The 19,370-nt window shown below is 41.0% G+C and overlaps 1 protein-coding gene across 1 annotated transcript in view; it reads left to right on the top strand.

Moving 5' to 3' along the window:
- Positions 1-19,370, top strand: part of MYO16 (myosin XVI) — a 427,770-nt gene that overhangs the window by 96,427 nt on the left and 311,973 nt on the right. The window contains 2 exon segments of the mRNA XM_067712857.1: positions 10,786-10,894; positions 17,556-17,680. Of these exon segments, the coding sequence (XP_067568958.1) occupies positions 10,786-10,894; positions 17,556-17,680 (234 nt within the window).

The raw sequence follows: 19,370 nt of genomic DNA, 5'->3' as shown, positions 1-19,370 counted from the left end.
CTTCTTTCTCAGAAATGCAGATTCAACAGGCTTGCTTACGAAATTGTATCTTTTAATTGGATGGCTGACCTTTATATTCAGGCCATGAATTGATTCAAATGTTACGTGCGCCAGGTCACTGGATAATTGTTAATTTGTTTCAAGTTTTACTCCTCACCTTGGAATTTAGTAGATTTGAAACTTGCCAGGGCCCCAAGAGAATGCTCATGTGTTTTCATCTTGTTTCATAGTTTTGTTCATTGTTTAGTTTGAAACACAGTTTTCTCAACATAAATATCACACGTTTATTGTAGAAAATTGAAGGACACCCACAGATGTATAGAGATTTAGTATCACTGACAATTCCATCACATAGAATATATTTTGATGTATTTTTAAATCAGTCTCTCTCCCCTCTCCCTCTTCCCTACACGTGTGTGTGGGATCTTCCCGGACCAGGGCACGAACCCGTGTCCCCTGCATCGGCAGGCGGACTCTCAACCACTGTGCCACCAGGGAAGCGCTCATCACATATTTTTATGCAGGCCATTCAATTTTTTTTTCACTTTAGATTTTTACCTGTCATGCGTACCCATGTTTTTAAAAGCCAGATAGTTTTACAAGGCTTGTTGGAAGCTCTGTAAAACTCAGCCGTTCCCTTCAGCTCTACCCTTCGAATTTTTCTTCCCAAATACAACCACCTTCAACTCTTTTAGATGGTTCCTCTGACTTTTATATGTATTTCGTGTTAAATAACTATGTTAATATTGCTACACCTTGATTTTTCATATTCAGTCTAGAAGACAGGGATTCAGCTATTGTGTGACACTCCCAGCCCCCGCTGGATACACCCATTCTGCCCATGTGCCCGTCTTCCCCTTTTCATCACGGCAAACTTCTGTCAGGTTAGTATTAGAGGTTTCTTTAGCGTGACTGTAAATGCCATTCACACCCCAGTCCCTTGGAATTCTACAATTACCTTTTCTTTCTTACAGGTTTTCTTTTCTTGGCGTGGTTTGTTACTTAGCATGGCAGCCATGCTACACATAAATATTTATGTGCTCCCAAAGTAATAATTACTGACCTCAGGATGTTTGCAGAGGGGGCTGTAAAATGTGTTCCAGTATAATTTCAGCTGTTGTAAAATTTTAAATGCTTGTAACACAGGTTTTTAATTTTTTATTACCATAAAAAGTTGCAGTCATTAAAATCTCAAAGCACACTTTCATCATAATTAGCGCTGAATGCATAGTTCCTTAATGAACAAATGGATTCCCCAGCGGTATCACCTCCTATGTTATCTGCCCCAAAATCTAGAATCCAAAGGAAAATGACGTGCTCCTAGTTTTCTGTCGCTGCTTAAACAATGGAAACCGGTGGGAAAGTCTCTGCTTGGGACCAGAGATGCATGAAATTTCTGCTTCGGTTCACTAAGTTTTCATGATCTCAGGCAGGTAGCAGCTCAGCAGTCCTCTGGTTGGTCTGATTCAGGTAACAGGAGGGACAGGAAGGCCTGTGCCCAGACAATGAGTCCTTCCTTCTCAGCCCTGTTCACTGGTGGCTGTCAGGGCTAGTTCACTCTCTTACAGGTTTCTGCTGGTACACGCCGTACCTGACAGCATCCCTCTGACTGCTGCAGGGATTTCAACTCTGATGTCTCAGCTGAGGTTTGGGGAAAGAGATTGCGATTCAACGGCTTGGGGTAGCCAGGTTTAAGTGTTTCTTCACCAGTTCCTTTTGGTGGCTTGAATATTCAGAATAAAATAGCATTCTTGCCAACTGTCTATTTCAAGAATAATAAAGAGTATACAATGAAGCAGAGTAGAGAGGGCAGGTACTACACAGAAACTTGAGCATTTGTCATTTCTGACAGCATCTGCTTGCCCTTTTGGGTGATTATCTACCATCCTTTTTCTTCATGATTTTAGGTTTCAATTTTGGGGGACTCTTTGGGTTTGCTTGTCTTTTTTTTTTTTTTTTTGCTTCAAACAGAAAGTCACAAAAATTATAATCATCCTCATCAGTTCACTCAGTCCCATGTAATTAATTTTTTTTATCTTGATCTTTTGTTAGCACTTTTATGAATTCATCAGTTTTCCATTAGAGTTCTGAAAATGCTTATTCATGCAGTTCAGCAGTATAGTCAGTTACCAGAAACCCGTACTTGTCAGAGTCTTTTCCATGAATTGCTTGAAGAGCCCGTGAGCCACAACTACTGAGCCCACAAGCCACAACTACTGAGCCTGCACGCCACAGCTACTGAAGCCCACGCACCTAGAGCCCGTGCTCCGCAACAAGAGAAGCCACTACAGTGAGAAGCCGACGCACTGCAACAAAGAGTAGCCCCCGCTTGCCGCAACTAGAGAAAGCCCGCGCGCAGCAGTGAAGACCCAACACAGCCAAAAATAAATTCAAAAAAAAAAAAAAAAAGTAAGCGGGGTGCAAGAGAGAAATCCAACCAAACCAAACCTGCCATCTTTAATATTTCAAAGAGCTCTGGGCTGTACGGTCCTATGTCTTCGCAAGTTTTTCATTCTGTCCCATTTTCCGGATTTTAATTCTTAAACCTAGCTAAAAACTGTGCTTGCCGAGAAGGATGGGTGATCTAATGGTTGTCTTTGCAAATAATATATATAATAAGATATTCTTCCTCTTCCAATTAATTATTAGGGTAGCTACCATTTGTTGAGTGCCTGGCCCTGGGCTGGGTACCGCATGGGCTTATACTGAAGATAACTCTCCTACACATTATAGACTCAGAGTTGGCTCCACTTTGCAAACTGAAGGGCAGAACTGGGTGGTTTGCCCTTGGTCGCAAAACCAGTGAGCCGAAACCCGGCACTCAGAGCCAGCCTTCCCTGAGGCCAAGCCAGATTCCCCCCATTTCTCCCGTTTTCCACCACCTCTAACCCACACCTCCCCATCCTTTGTGTTCCTGTGTTGCAGCTCCTTGTGTTCTAACGTTCCATTTTGTAATAGTTTCACCAAACTTTTTACCTTAATTAATGCAAAATAGTGGACAATACAGACGTACAAATTTACAGACTTCTCCTGTGTAAGAAACCCCATTGAGGTTTCTTGTTTTTATCTAAATATTTCCCTTTCTTTTGAGTGTGCATTGCTTGTAGGATAGAAAGTTTTCTTATTTAATATGAGACTCCATGAATAGTTCAGCAGTGAATATTATTGCATTTCCCAAACACAGGGTATTTTTGATCAAATGAATTGGAAAAATGTGGGGACAATTTTTAACTGGTTTCTTGGAGGTGATAAGCTAAATGTACCCCCAAATTTTATAGGGTATGGATTATAGTACAAAGTATTTTACAATATAGTTTGCAGTCAGATTTAAATCAAACAATTTATGTAATGTGTCAGATGCTTATATTTGCGAAAAACATAATGAAAATCAAATTAAGTTGTATTAGCCCTTTTATTATGCCTGAATATGTAACTATGCCAATAGATTGGTTTTTACAATTTTTGCTCTTTCCTCCGTAGAGTTTGTGCTAAAATATTATAAGCACTTTAAAATATTAACAAAAATAATGTCCCAATTTTTACATAGCCGAAGCACTTGAATAGATTATTTAGAAAAGGGATACAGTAGCCATGAACATGTTAAGAAATAGATTTTCCTAGAATTAAAACTGCAAATTTTAAAAAGTTACAATTTTACAATATATACCTATATCACATCATCACGTTGTACATCTTAAAATTACACAGTGTTCTATGCCAACTATATCTTAATAAAGCTGGAAAAAAAGAAAATAAATTCAAATAATGGAGCTCAAATTTTAAACAAGATTTTGAGAGCTTGTATTCTTCTGTGTTTGACATTCTATATTTTATTCTTTTCCAAGGGTCTGCAAACTAGGTAGGCCCCATGAGACAAATCCGGCCCACTCTCTGTTTTGATGGCCTGTAAGCTAACATTTCCATTTTTAAATGGTAGAAAATATCAAAAGAAGAAGAGGGACTTCCCTAAGAGTCCAGTGAGTAAGACTCCACGCTTCCACTGCAGGGGGCACTGGCTCGCTCCCTGGTCGGGGAACTAAGATCCCACATGCCGCGCAGTGTGGCCAAAAAATAAAGTTTATTTTTAAAAAAAGAAGAATATTTTGTGATCTGTGAAAATTATGTGAAATTCAAATTTCAGTGTCCAAAATGAAAGTTTGATAAGAACAAAAAACAAAATGAAAGTTCTAACATTTCAAATTGTCAGTGATAAAATAAAAATAAAAAAATATATAAATAGAAAAAAAATATATAAATACATAATTTAACAGTTTTAATAATTCATTCATTTATTTACTAATAATTGTTTTCTGAGCACATAGAGCCTTTATTAGATCCCGGAGATATAGAAATATCAAAGTATTTTCTCTCATGGAGCTTGAAACCTAGTGTGGGATATTGTCAATAAGTACGTATGTGTGTGCTTAAGACATTGGATCATAATCATCACTGTGAGAAAATTAGAACAGAGTAAGGTGATGTGAAGTGATGAAGTATTGGGGGATGGGGACCTTTAAACAGCGATTCGATGAAGAAGCTATAAAGGAACAGCCATCTCAAGATGCCCAAGGGAGAAAGCGTTCCAGGCAACTGGACCAGCAGGTGAAGTCAGTGGGAGCCGGGCATTACATGAGGGACAGGAAGGAGACCTGTGTAGCTGGAGGGCAGTGAGCCAGAGGCCGGTGGAAATAATGGGTTGGAGGGACGATGGGGTCCAGACGACGTGGCACTTGGAAGATGGAGGGAGATTAGAGACACTCTCTGGTCTCACAATACAATTCCCAGTGTCTTAAAACAAAAGCTTACAGGATGCCAATAGCATGTTCTCTGTCCTAAAATAATTGCGTGTGTGTTATATATTAGTTTGGGATAACCTTTACCTTAGCACAGGAGTACAAAATTTCCTATTCAAAGGAGAGAAACTCCTGGGATAAACAAGAATATAAAAAAGAATGTATAACTGAGTCACTTTGCTGTACAGCAGAAGTTAACACAACATTGTAAATCAACTCTACTTCAATTAAAAAAAGAAGAGAAACTCTCTGCAATTCAAAAGCACCAAATACCCACTCACATTTTTCTATTTTCCCTATCATGTTTGATGCCAGCATTTTTATATTTAAATGGAATATTTTGTGGCAAGGTGTTTGCAGACTAAATATTTTATTCCTCATCAGCGACTCTCCCAAACTTTGACCTTTCCAATACTCCAGTATTTCCAATAGTTTTAGCATCCCCTGGTGACTCTCATCTGAATTATTACTCTAATGAATGCTAAATTCTAACCTTATCATTCCTGCTACATGTACCAGTTGGTATTCTATCACAAGGAAGAGCTTTCTTCTCCCCTGTAGTCAGGGATTCATTTTGTTACTGATATCAGTATGAACCCATGGGTTCTCAGCTGCAACTTGACAGTCTAAAAACATCACTCAACCAAGTGATCAAAGTTACCTTCATCACCACCGGGATCAAGGAACATCAGGAGTCTTCTGGCACCTTTTTTTTTTTTTTTCCCAAGCTGCCTATTATCGTTTATTTAAAAAACAAAAACTCTTCAAAGACCACATACCACTGGATCAGACACCCTAACCTCCTGAGGTAACAATATTCATGGGAAAGCTAGGATTCAAATACAGGTTGTGGTCCAAAGTCAATATACTTTCTACTACATGCTCTTCTCACCTTTACATCATAGTTACACCACTTGCCCTGATCCTGGTGTGCAAATTTTTCCCATGGTTGTCACTCATTCCAGGACGAGGGAGAAAGCCCTCTCCATCTTCATCTTCCAGTCAGACCACCAATGTAATGTCCCTTAAATCTTACTAAGAATAAAACCTCATTTAAACTAATTTTAGGGAAGAATTGACTAACAGGAGTAAAATCCAACTTCCAGAAGCAGATTATGTATAACTTACAGTAACATAGTCTGTTAGGAACCCTTTGGAAGAAAAAGGCACTGTTCCCTTTTTGTAAAAATGTTTTAGTCTTACGTGGCAGAAACGACTTTGCAAATGTGATTAAGGATTTTGAGGTGGGAGAGAGATCTGGGTGGGCCTTAAATGAAAAGGCACCATGGGAAGAACACAGTATCCCCTCTGTGGTTGCCTGCCAAAAATCTCATCGGAAGGACCTATGAGAGAAGGTCTTAAAGAAGAAGACAGAAGAACTGTTTCAAGTGGAAGAAGGCTAAAGAGAAAGGAAAAGAAAATGCCCCAGGTAACCCCTCATTCTGTCCTGAGCCACGGGGTGATAGCGATCAAGGATGTCATTGAAAAAATTAATGAAACTTGGATGTGGACTGTGCTTTATATAATGGAATTTAGTGATGCCAGACTTTCTGATTTTGATAACTCTTACGCAAAAGAATATCCTTGTTTTCATGATGTACATACTAAAATATTTAGGGGTAAAGGGACATGGTGCCTGTGACTCACTTTTACAAGATTCAGGAAAAATAAGAGAGACAGAGAAAGCAAAAATAGGGGAAAAGTGTCAATAATTGGTGAAGTTGGGTAAAGGGTTTCCTAGCGTTGCCATTATGCAGTTCTGCAAACTGGGTGGTTTCAAGCAACTTGTTGTCTCACAGTTCTGTAGGCCAGAGGTCCAAAGTCGAGGTGTTGGCAGGGTCGTGCTCCCTCTGAAACTTATGGGAAAGCATCCTTCTGTGTCTCTTTGAGCTCTTGGTGGTCTCAGGTACTCAATGGCTTGTGGCAGTGTCACTGCAATCTCTGCCTCGATCCTCACATGGCTGTCTCATCCTCTGTGTCTTGTCCCCAATAACCCTCTTTCTGTAAGGACACCTGTCATTTACTTTACTCCAGAATGACTGCATCTTAGCTATTCTCATCAACAGTGGTCCTATTTCCAAATAAGTTCACATTCACAGGTACCAGGGGTTAGGGCTTCAACATTGCTTTTTGGGGGGATGTAATTCAACCCATAACAGATATGTAGGACTTCTTTGTACTATTCTTGCAACTTGGAGTAAACTTGAAGTTATATCAAAATAAAAAGTTACTAAAATTATTTGCATATAAAAAGTGGTATTTGTGTGTATAGTGTTAGGTAGTGTTCTAATTTCATTCTTTTCCATGTAGCTGTCCAGTTTTCCCAGCACCACTTATTGTAGAGGCTGTCTTTTCTCCATTGTATATTCTTGCCTCTTTTGTTATAAATTAGGTGACCATATGTGCATGGGCCTATCTCTGGGCTTTCTGTCTTGTACCATTGATCTATATTTCTGTTTTTGTGTCAGTACCATACTGTCTTGATTACTGTAGCTTTGTAGTATAATTTGAAGTCAGGGAGCCTGATTCCTCCAGTTCCATTTTTCTTTCTCAAGATTGCTTTGGCTGTTCAGGGTCTTTGGTGTTGCCATGCGAACTGTAAAATTTTTTTTCTAATTCTGTGAAAGATGCCATCGGTAGTTTGATAGGGATTATATTGTGAGAGTAGCAGCGACATATATACACAACCAAATGTAAAATAGTTAGCTAGTGGGAAGTAGGCGCATAGCACAGGGAGATCAGCTCGGTGCTTTGTGATGACCTAGAGGGGTGGGATAGGGAGGGTGGGAGGGAGGCTCAAGAGGGAGGGGATATGGGGACATATGTATGCATATGGCTGATTTACTTTGTTGTACAACAGAAACTAACACAGTATTGTGAAGCAATTACACTCCAATAAAGTTTTATATTAAAAAAGTGGTATTTGCTTATTAAAAGTCCACCAGGTACCTGTCATTAAAATTTCAGTTTTAATGTGCTGGGGAATTATTACTAAATTAAACAATTGGCAAGTTTATTCATTGACATTAAATTGCTACGTAAACTAATAAAATATTTATTTACAGGAAATGTGCATTTATTTGTTCATATGTCATCTGACATGCAGTAAATAAGATTCCTACTTGAGAAGAATGAGGCATTTGAGTTCTATTTCCAATACTCCAGGCACAGAGTGTAGGACAAATTAGAGATGGGGTGGCCTTCCAGCTTGCATAATGAGAAAGGAAATGTATTCAGGGCTCCCAGTAGGAACTGTGCAGGCCTCAACTGCAAAAGCATTTGAGGAGTTTGCTTTTGCATAATATAACATTTACTTCCCTGATGAAACCAATCACGACGTGATTTATTTTCTTGAAGCCACAACTGAAGGACGTGCCTTAGTCTTAGCTCCAGAGGGACCCATTAACAACACATTACCTTCTGAGTTAGTCAGACTAAGAGTAATAATCAGCCATGAATCTTATCAATGGGGTTTTTGTATATGTATGTACAATTTCAGAATTCTGAGTCAAGAAATACAGCTTTTTCAGGGGATCATGTAGATACATGTTTTGTGGCACGTGAATCAGCTCTTCTAGGGACATCTACTAAGACCAGATAGTTGAGTGGTGGGGGTAGAGCCACTGCAGCTGGGGTGTCTCACCCATGTCCAGTGGCAAGGAAAGAAAGAAAGGGAGGGAAGGAGGGGGGGAGGGAGGGGGGAGTGGGGAGGGGAGGGAGGGGAGGGGGAGGGGGGAGGGAGGGGGAGGGAGTGGGGAGGGGAGGGAGGGGAGGGAGGGAGGGACTGATGGAAAGGGGAAAGAGGGAGAAAAAGTCTCCCACAATTGTCATCCATCTAGAAAGAGTGAAGGCAGGAAACTTAAGTATGCATAGAGTGATTTTGTAATTTCATGTATATACTCTTAAAAATGAATGTCAGAAAATTTAGTTAAAAATAATTATCACGAAAAACATAATTCTTTGCCTCAATTTTTAGTAATTAGTTTAAGTTCAACGTTTGCTTATTTTTCAGTTTGTTTCAGTCAATTGTTTTTAGGGCCTAATAGGTCCCAGGCACCCTTGGGCATGCAAAGAGGAATGGGATGTGATCTGTGATTAGGGAAGTTCCTGACCCCCCAGGAAGGTCTCTACAGGAAATAACACCTGGTCATTCAGCAGCACAGACTAGTGGGGGATTAATGGGTTGAAATTTCAATGAATGAACCCAACTAAAATATTCAGCACCGCATTTCAGTTTCACACTCTCTTTGAAAGAGCCTCATTACTCCTGAAAGACTAGAAAATATTCTCCCCCAGTGCCCCCTCTCCCTGGGCATCACGTTGCTCGCCTGTTTATTTTTGCTGTTATTGATAATACGTGACTCAATTATATTCACTGTCATCTGCCGCCCAGATGTTTGATATAGATAAGATCCTCTCTGAAACGTCTATGCCTTGGCAAAAAAGAGTAACCTGATTATCTCCCACCTCTTAGTGTTGAAATCAGCAAGGATGCCCTGTAGTTCTGTGTCTTAATTGATTCTTGAACCAGTGAAGCTGGGTAAATATGCAAAACGTTATTGTCCTGGCTGGAGACGAAAGGGAAGGAATCGTCAGCAAAGTCTACTTAAGACTGTTGCCTCAAGTAACTTGTTTTCAAACTCTGAATAACTGAAACGAAATGAAACGCACTAGGAAGATAATCTGAAATCTGTAGGACCTTGTAATGACGTTTGCCTTAGGTAAGGGAAATCTGAAATATCTAACTTGACCTGTTCAAATAAAGAAGTATCTTCATGTGGTTCTAGAAAATATAATGTGGTTCACTCTGGATGGTAAGGTGAGCGGTACAACTTACGTGGAGGGAATATGCTACCACTTTGACCTTTTTAATTTTCTTTTTACTATATTACAGCAGTCTTTTGGAAAACCTGTGCAGACTTGCTAAGGCATAGGAAAGCAGTATATAGATACACACATACACACACACACACACACACACACGCACACACACACACACGGCAAAACCCCACATTTTAATATATAAAGCTATTAATGTGATGTTCCTTTTTATGTAAAGTTATGAATTTGGATATTATATGAACCATATTAACTGTATCCACATTGCAATACAGACTCCTATTCAGGAAGAAGATAGGGTGAAACTTTCATTTGTTTGGCCTGAGTTTAGTGACAGGTTATTGGGAGGAGGCATACGGGAAATCTTGCCTGATAAATTTTATGGAGCTCATTAAAGAATGTAGAGCAAGGGTGACAATTGATGTGACTACATTTTTAAGAATGAAAGCGCGTCTATCATTGTATTTAGGCTGGGATGCGCAAAGAGTCAAGCGGTGGGCTCAGAGGTGCTTGAGGGAGAGCCCTTTGAAGCTAAAAGGTGTGTGATAGTCGTATGTAATATGTTCCATCCATTAATGTCTACAGATTATGCTTTTTGTTGGAAAACAGTTTTTGGAAAGAGGAAAACCAACCAGAAGCCATTAGCTCAGCCTTTATTAAAACGACTCGTGTGAGAACAGCTCTCAAATGAGTTTCTGTGGAGAGCAAGGAGCTTGAAGATTTAACAGGATAGTTTGGGGAAGACCAAAGTTCATACAGGAGTTCTCCGTTCAGACTCTGAAGGCAGGGCCACTTCTGTTGCGTTAGGACAACCAGGCGTGTCTAGGGCAGCCAGCATAGAGGCGTGCCCAGTTTAGCAGCCAGGGATTGGGTGCTCTGGGTTTGGCAAGGGGTGTAGGGAGGAGTGTACTGGCGGCTAGGGTCTTGCCTGTCAAGGGTCAGTTGAACCTTTTTGGACCATGAGAGTTTCTCACAAAGTATGTAATATAATTTGTCTTAAAAAATAATTCCAATTTGCTATGTGATCCTGCCGGCTGTATCTAATGTAAACTTTTCTGGGTCTGTTTCCTCAATAAGACAGAAATGAAAGTTTGGATCTGCCTTCTATGTTAACGGTATATATAATGTTAAATTTGTTCGGTTTCACTTACAGGCTGGAGCTAATGTCCTTCTCCAGGACGTCAATGGAAATATCCCACTGGACTATGCCACGGAAGGGACAGAATCGAGCTCCATCCTGTTGACCTACCTGGATGAAAATGGTAGGCAGATGCTTTGGAAAAACCATAGAAAGATAGAAGAGGTAGGGCGGTAGAATTTAAGTGTATATATTTTAGGTGTGCTTATATGATTTCAGACGGACGTCGTTTCCCTCGATTGTGTGAAATGAGGTCTTGTTCTGTGCAGCGTTTCATAGTTGGTTTAGTCAATGCAGTTTTGCAAGCTGGCAGAAATCTGGAGACCAACCGTGCAGGGACATTTTAACAGGCAACCAAAGTCCATAATTAGCCGGACTGGGTTTGTAATTATAATCTGTTCTCCACTGGGAGGGGAAGGGAAGGGAAGCAGCACAACTGAATTTTAAGTTAATGAGCGTAAGGTCATGTGAAGTGTATTCTCTTAGGAGCATCCTGCCTCCGAAGAATCCCACTCAGGTGAGTGAGGACCAAAGTCAAGGGCAGTTTGCACAGCATCCCAACATCCACTCCTGGGGACACATGAAAACTCAACCCTTGTCAGAAGAGAGCCCCACGGTCATGGTGCCGGCTGAAACTATGAGGCTGGGCCCCCAAATGTGTTCGCTGACAAAGAACGTTTAATTGCACAGCCTGAGGGTATAATTTCACGAGTGAGTTCAGCCTTGGCGAAGTGTGAGGCGTTTGGAATCCTGAGCCCCATATGGCGTTAAACTAAGGGAGTATGCCCCGTCGTTTATTTTTCTTTCTTTCAGCTCTTCAGGTGTAAAGAACACCAAAGAAATTCCAGTTCCTTCAAGTATGATCTTTTGTCAGAGAAAAAGGTCAACCTATTTAAGAGGCACATCGTGCCTGAGACCCTGTCCTTCTTGCCTCTAAGAAAAGCCTGCACGTCTGCCTCTTTGCTCTCTGTGCTCTGTACCTGCTCCAGATCACTTGTCTCCAAAGGTTTATTCTCAGCAGGGCTTAGAACAATAATAATTAGTGCTTAGCAGCCATGGGTTCTTAAAAAAAACTTGTCTCATTAATTCTGAAAGCAAGGTAAGCGATGTCATCTTCACTGGAGAAACTGTGAGCTGTGCCGTGGTTCTGAGGGTCACCAAGTCGTGGCCCCGGGTGACAGGCCGTGGGGTAGAGTCACTCCCTGGTACCCACTCCTACAGGAGGGACGTAGTGCTTTCTCGCATCTCGTCAGCTGTGACTTGTTGTTCCACTGCTGGGAAGGTTATCATTTGGATCTTTGCAAAACTTAACTTGGAGTGCGCGATTCTGAATCTGAGTGAGGAATGCGGCTGTCTTATTTATCTGTGCCAGTTCTGTGGGATCGTTTCCTGTTCTCATTGTTCTGAATTTGTAATAGCTACAGTCATGTATCTTTCCCTTTGGAAACTAAAATTAAGTATCTTTCTTTGCAAAAGAATGAACTTCTTCACCTTTCCAACTCATGGGAGCATTTTGTTTGCTAAGAACGCTGAGCGTTTGCAAGAGCAGTGTTACTATTCCATATAAAGAAAAATAAGTGTATTCCTTTAAGAGGCTGATTTAAAAATGATTAAGGAGGGCTTCCCTGGTGGCGCGGTGGTTGAGAGTCCGCCTGCCGATGCAGGGGACATGGGTTCGTGCCCCGGTCCGGGAAGATCCCACATGCCGCGGAGCGGCTGGGCCCGTGAGCCATGGCCGCTGAGCCTGTGCGTCCGGAGCCTGTGCTCCACAACGGGAGAGACCACAACAGTAAGAGGCCCGCGTACAGCAAAAAAAAAAAAAAGAAAAGAAAAAAATGGTTAAGGAAAAATTGAGAAGGAGATACTGACTCTGAATGGTTAGGAGAAAATCTGTCACGACGATGGCTGTCACAATCCATTTGTGAGATACATGTTTGCCAGAACAAATGCACTTTAATATCTCTTACATTTTTAATTCTGTTTTCCATTTGTCCCTGCTGTTGCACTGGCCTCTGCCTTTCATCTCTCTGCACCTCCTTCACCCCATTCACAGTCTGGTTCCATTTCTGCCCACATCCTTCCTCCTTATCTGGATCAGCTGCCGTAGTTCCAGTAAATACTGTCTAATTCAATTTATTCTCTGCATCCTCCCCCGCCCCGTTGGTGCACTTTTAGAGTTATCGGTTGTGACAGCATGGGCTGATACTGTTAGAAATTTCTAACGTTCCAAGATGGGATTTTCATTACTTGGTGCACTGCGTTCTTCTAACTGGGCGGGGGAAAACCTTGAATTCTCACTCTGCATCGTTCAGCTTCAGATCGGAGTACTTATCACACTGTCACACGAGGACACATGTGGGAGAAGACAGGCCAGGTAGCGAGCACGCCGATTACATGGAAAATCGCTGGTCACAGGTTCTAACTGTACTGTCACCGCCGGCATACGCTGTACCCCTGGTCGCGGCAATTAACCTCAGCTCACTGCCTGAGCTTCCTGGGCCGGAAAACAAGACAGCAAGGAGTTCTGATCAAGCATCTGATGCAGATGAGATCTCCGGTGCACGACAAGCCAGCTGGCGTTCAAGGAAAGCCACTGATTATTAAATGAGCCAGCAGAGAAAGGGGAGAGCTGCGGGGAGAGCTCAAGGTGTCCAGGAAAGATGCTCACCACGGAAAACAACATATAGGTCTATGTTTCCAAGTCCCTGAAGAGTAAAACAAGCCCTTTTTACTTTGCTCTTCATATAGCATCACCCGTGGCCCTTTCTCCTGTCTTTCAAATCCATCCTTTGAGAAAAAGGGCTCATAATTCTTCTGAGTTCCTAATTTCCTCTCCTGAGCCCACTGAAGTTCTGCTTCCTCCCCTACCGATCTGGACACGTCCCTACGGTGATTGCCTCTGCCCTCGGCTGTCTATCCAGCTGTCACTTTTCTGCTCTCCTGCATCATCTCCCTGTGACGTTCAGTGACCTTGATCACACTCTCCTATGAAAAGGCTCACCTGCTCTGATCTTCCCATAGCTTTTCTCCCTTCTTTTAGTTTCCTTTGGAGGCACCACTTACGTAGTTGGTTGTTCGCAAGGCTTTGTCTTTGAGCATCTTCTCTCTACACACTGTCCCTGGTCATCTTCCCCTCTTCCTAGTGTCCTCAGCAGCTACCTGACCCCAGGGTTACTCTTGCAGCTTAGATATCTTTCAAGACCTTCTGCATTGCACCTGCAATTTCATTACGTGTCTTGTGTCTTTGACTTGTATGTCAGACGAGTTGAAATAACGTGTCCAGTGTGGACCTTCATGTTGTGCTTTCACACTCTCTCTGTATTCTCTTTACCTTTACACCCAGAAATCTGAGTATCTGAACATCACTTTTCTTCTCCTGAATCCCTCACGTCGAATTGTCACCAAATCTTACAGATTCTTTCCTTGACATCTTTCTAAGAAGTCCACATATCTCACCAGCCACGCTATTACTGCCCTAGTTAAAACCCCAGTCTTTCTATTTTGGAAGAGCCTTGGAAAATGGTCTTCTTAACTCCAGACTTAGCCCTCCCTCTGCATTTTTCAGAGACTCCCAGATTCATCAGTCTGCAAATGACCTTGAAGGTTTCTCCTGCTTAACAAAGTTCTTTCAAAATGCTGTTCCGTCACCAACCCCTTCAGAATCATCCCATTATTGGGGTGACAGTGATCCCGATTTGCCTGGGACAGTCCCACATTAAGCCTGTGGTCAGAGTTGGGGAACAGGATTCGGTAGAGGTTACAACACCATTTTGGCTTAAACTGGTTTATTTCTCTTTTGCTAGAACAACTTTCATCATTAGCCTGCTTAACTTTTTTGCTTCCCGTCAAGTCTTGGATCTCCTCGGAAGCTTCCCATAGTGACAAAAATTGAGATTAGATGCAATTCTCGGAGCTTAGGGAACCCCAGGGTACAACCATGGGGTGGGTCATGTCATAGCATAGTGATAAAATTATCTGTGATAGCGGCACAGAATACCCCGGATACAGGATGGATAATGGAGAAAAGGAAACGCTGAATTGTTACAAAACAATATTACCTTGAGAGGGTCAGTTAAGGAAGGTTAAGATAAGGTTCAGATTGACTTGAGATGTTAATGTACATTTATTGATATAATCAAATGTAATCAGGTAGCAGTAATTAGTATCACATGTAATAACTTGTGCATTTCAGGTAAATGATTGGTTTCTTATGTCCGAAATTAAACAAAAAATTACTAAATTCCTTTCAAAATAGTAAATCTAAGCAGGGCATGTATTAATTTTTTCAAGAAACAGTATGAAAATAAAACTGAACTTCTTTTCAGAAAGAGAGGATTGGCCCGTTATCCACTACAAAATAATAGATTTCTTATGGGCTGTAGTCATCTTGTTTGGCTTTTTTCCAGAAGCATCTTAAGAAATTTGACCAAGAAGTGAGGGAATTTCCATTCTATTGTCTTACCAAAAATAGATCTGTGGGGTTTTTTTCCCCGAACATGTCGGAAAAAATCTAAAACTCACATCTTAATCGGTATCATATTTGATTCAAAATAAAGTTTTAAAATAATGGGGTACAATGTCATAATATTCCCCTCATATCTTCACAACAGTCACCAGAAATAGATTGTTTCCACCTAATATGTTGTAATGTGCATGAGTCTGAAATGAGTGATAGCTAATCTCTTTTAATTTGTGTCTTTCATCTTTGAGCCCTATTCTTTTTTTATCACTCAATTTTAATTACATGTTTAAATAATTCTCTAAAAGATGCATACCACTTCAGTAAACACGCAATATTATAAAAGTTAAAATAATATGGCCTTAGAGTAGGGCAGCCATTAGGTTTTTCTGCTACTTCAGCATATGCAAAATTGAACACTGACATCTGAGAAACAGTGTTTTCCAGATATGACTCACGTGTCAAATTCCATAATCCTAAAAATAGGAATAGAGTGCCAGTTTCAGCTGGTTGTTTAGAAACCTCCAACGTGCCTATTAGGGAGATCTGTTAGTCCTTCTGCAATGGCTTCTGATGATGAGGAAGCTGAGATGTGGCTTTGGTGTTTCTCATTCATGTTTCACCTAAAATGGGTTTGCTTTGAACTGAGTGTTTGAAACAAGCTACACTATTCAAATACTGCATTTGGCTTTATTTTGTTTGGTTTTTCCCTGCCTCCTTATTGTAAAGAAAAACACTCCTGAATGTGTGGCAGGTGATCCATGTACCAGAAGGCTGACTGATAATGAAATGACAGGTCCCTTTCATTGAGTGCTTCCTGCAAGCTAAATCCTGTTTTATATGCTGTATGTGTTTTGACTCATTCTCACGACAGCTGGTGAAATAAACTGTCAGCCCCTTTTGCAGATGAGGAAACTGAGGCAGAGGATAAGTTACCTGCCCCCACTGGCACAAATAGTAAGTGCAAGACACAGGCTGGGAGAACAAGGGATGCAGGGAGGCAGGCGTGGTGCGCTCTAGGGGGACATGACAGCCGATGGGCACCATGCTGCGCTGTGCCACGCAGACAGGTCTTATAAACGCTGCCCATAGCTTTGTTCCTTTGGGATATGTATTATTATCTGAGTGACGGAGGATACAGACAGTCAGGCTAAGTCACTTTCCAAGAGTCACCCTGGGGAGGTCGGCCACAGACCAGGCACAGCCAGGAGGATCACTGCAGCCTTTTTGCTCTAGCCCACTGCTCTCTCTCCATGTTTGTGGCAAGGACTCAATCAGATAAGAGAGAGAAATTGCTCAGAAGTGTGGCTGGCTCATAGCAGACACTTGCTGAGGGACAGGTGTCATCTCCTCAGCAGCAGCAGAATCATCTTCACCAGCATCATTGATCTCACTATGACGTTATTATTACTTTCACTTGGAATGAGGTGGATTATTTCCCCTTAGTAAACACCTATTATGTCCAGGAGCCAACGTTAGGAACAGGGGATGCAGAAATGCAGAGATACACGCTACCATGGAGATTACACCACCATGAAAGCTCAGGATGAAATATATACTGGATAGAGGTATAAGCAGGTGAGCTGAACTGAGTCTTCTCTGCATAAACCACCCACCTCATTGAAGCCGGGCTATCAGTCTTCACTCAATTTTAGTTTATTTCTCCTTATTAACATTAAGAGTCATGAAACCATCATTTGGAATGTCCTTTAAAAAATAATTTGAAGGAAAGTTGCAAAAATAGTACAGAGAGGTCCCAGATACCCTTCATGCAGATTCCTCTAGCATTACAAATGTACACAGCTGTGCTGTATTCATCCACACTAAGAAGTTAACATTGGTACAATATTATTAAGTAAACTACAGGCTTTATTCAGAATTTTCCAGTTTTCCCGCTAAATCCTTTTTCTATTCCAGGACACTGCATTGCTTTTAGGAGCAGCTATTTTAATGAGGAAAATCATAGGGAACAGAAAGTATGTCTTTACAACTCATTTCAATTCAATGCAGGTACTTTACCATACTTTGGGCAGTCTATGCTGATGATTTATACTAAAACAGAAATCCACTGAAAGCCTGCCATGGGTAAGGCATCCTATCACATTTTGGGATATAATAAGAGGAAAATTATTCAAGACTCTAGCTGGAAATAAGATTGCATGCCAAGAGAAACAATTACAGATGCTTTGAGTGAGAGTTCAAATTGGAAGAGGAGCTTCAAAGAGGAAGGAACACGTTGAAAAATATAAGATAAAATTAAATTTTTACCCCCTGCAGCTGAGGAGCAGTGTACATTCTGTTTGAAAAAGGCTCTTTTCCCCCCTAGGAGTGGATCTGACATCACTGCGGCAGATGAAGCTTCAGAGACCAATGAGTATGCTAACAGACGTCAAACACTTCTTGTCATGTGGAGGAAATGTTAATGAGAAAAATAATGATGGCGTAACACTGGTAAGTTCCACGCTTCACTAGGAGACACTGCTTAAGTTGAGAACGTACGTTGATTTCTAAAACATAGAATTATACACAATTAACTTCTAAATAATGTTTTTTATTTTTCTGATTTAAAAGTAATACATATTTATTGCAGAAATTTTGCAAAGAGGAAAATGCAAATCACTTGTACCATCACCCAACGTTTATCTGTTGATATATTCTCTTTAAGCCTTCCTTGTATGCATGTTTTTCCTACAAATTTAGAGTAATTTTTATCCATTATTTTGTCAATGTGATTTTTGAGATGGAACTTACAGGAGAATGTTTTCATTTTAATTTTAAGCAAAAGAAACTGAATTACTCTGATGAATGAATTTCTAAATTCAAGCAAACTCCTGTCATTCCTTTTCTTTTTTTTGCTATCAGGCACAGCTGCAGAAAATTAAACACACAGCAATTAAATTTGGATTAATTTTGTAAACACAATGTCTAATCACCAAAATAAGAACGTTTGGTCCTATTGACCCATAAAAATTACCTGGGCTGGGCATGCTGGGGTTAAAATGAATGATTGTGGAAATACATAAATGTATTAAGTTTCAGGAAAGTAAATTAGGGCAGCAGAAGGGATTATGAGCTCTGAAGCATGGGGTGCATAGAATTTGGTTGGAACCAATTTTAGAAAGTGGTCCAGTTTCTACAACATGGGGAAAATATGGTGTGAGGTTGAGCACGGTAGATGAGGAAAGCAACGTAACCAAATGGATATGAATTGTGTGACACCTGACAGCTTTATAGACTTATTAAGTGCAAAGTAAGTGCCTTGAGACTTCTTGATAGAATCATCTTCCTAGATACTGATGTTGGCCTTTGGGATGTAAATTTCAGAAGACTATCAAAAATGTAACTCTAAGCTGTAGGAAAAGAAAACAGAGCATGTTTAGAGTTTATTGAAAAATAACACATTCAAATGGAAAAACATTCCAACTAGTTTATTGAGGAACTATTTACTGACCGTGACCTGTGAACAAAACCACAGAAGTCCTCTTGTCATGGGCTCACATTTCATTGGGGGAAGACAGGTAATATACAACATAAATGAGCTAAATATATAGCATATTACTAATAATAAATGCAAATGAGAAATAGTAAAACAAGACAGGGCATGCTGGGTATACAGTTGACATTTTGCGTAGGGAGACAGGTAAGTTCTCACTCTCGAGAAGTGTTCCGAGTGATGGCCTGAAAGAAGTCTGCACACACTGTAGGTGTGAAGGAGGAGCATTCCAGGCTAAATGGTGTAAGTGCAAAGGCCCTGAGGCAGGGCCAGGTATGGTGTGATTGATAAACAGCGCGGAGGCTAGTGTGGGTGAGCAGGGAAAACAGGAGGAGAGGGGTAACCAGGACCAGATCACACAGCATCTTGTGGGCCTGTGCGAGGACTGTGGCAGTTACGCTGTGTGAGATGAGAATAGATTGAAGAGCTCTGAAGAGAGGATCCTACTCCTGTTCTAAAAGGATCCCTCATTCTGACTGCTGTGATAAGGATGGACTGTCAAAGGACGAGGGTGAAGCTGAGAGTTCAGTTAGAAGGCTTTTGCTTTAATCTAACAAGCGATGATGCAACTCAGACCAAGATGGTAGATGCTGGAGTGATGAGAAGGGGCTCATTTCAGTCTACATTGAAAGAAGGTCCATTGGGATT

The sequence above is a fragment of the Pseudorca crassidens genome, chromosome 18 (assembly GCF_039906515.1).
Source record: "Pseudorca crassidens isolate mPseCra1 chromosome 18, mPseCra1.hap1, whole genome shotgun sequence".
Taxonomy (NCBI): Eukaryota; Metazoa; Chordata; class Mammalia; order Artiodactyla; family Delphinidae; genus Pseudorca; species Pseudorca crassidens.
The sequence above is the reverse complement of the archived record's forward strand: the minus strand, read 5'-3'. Positions and strand labels throughout refer to the sequence as shown.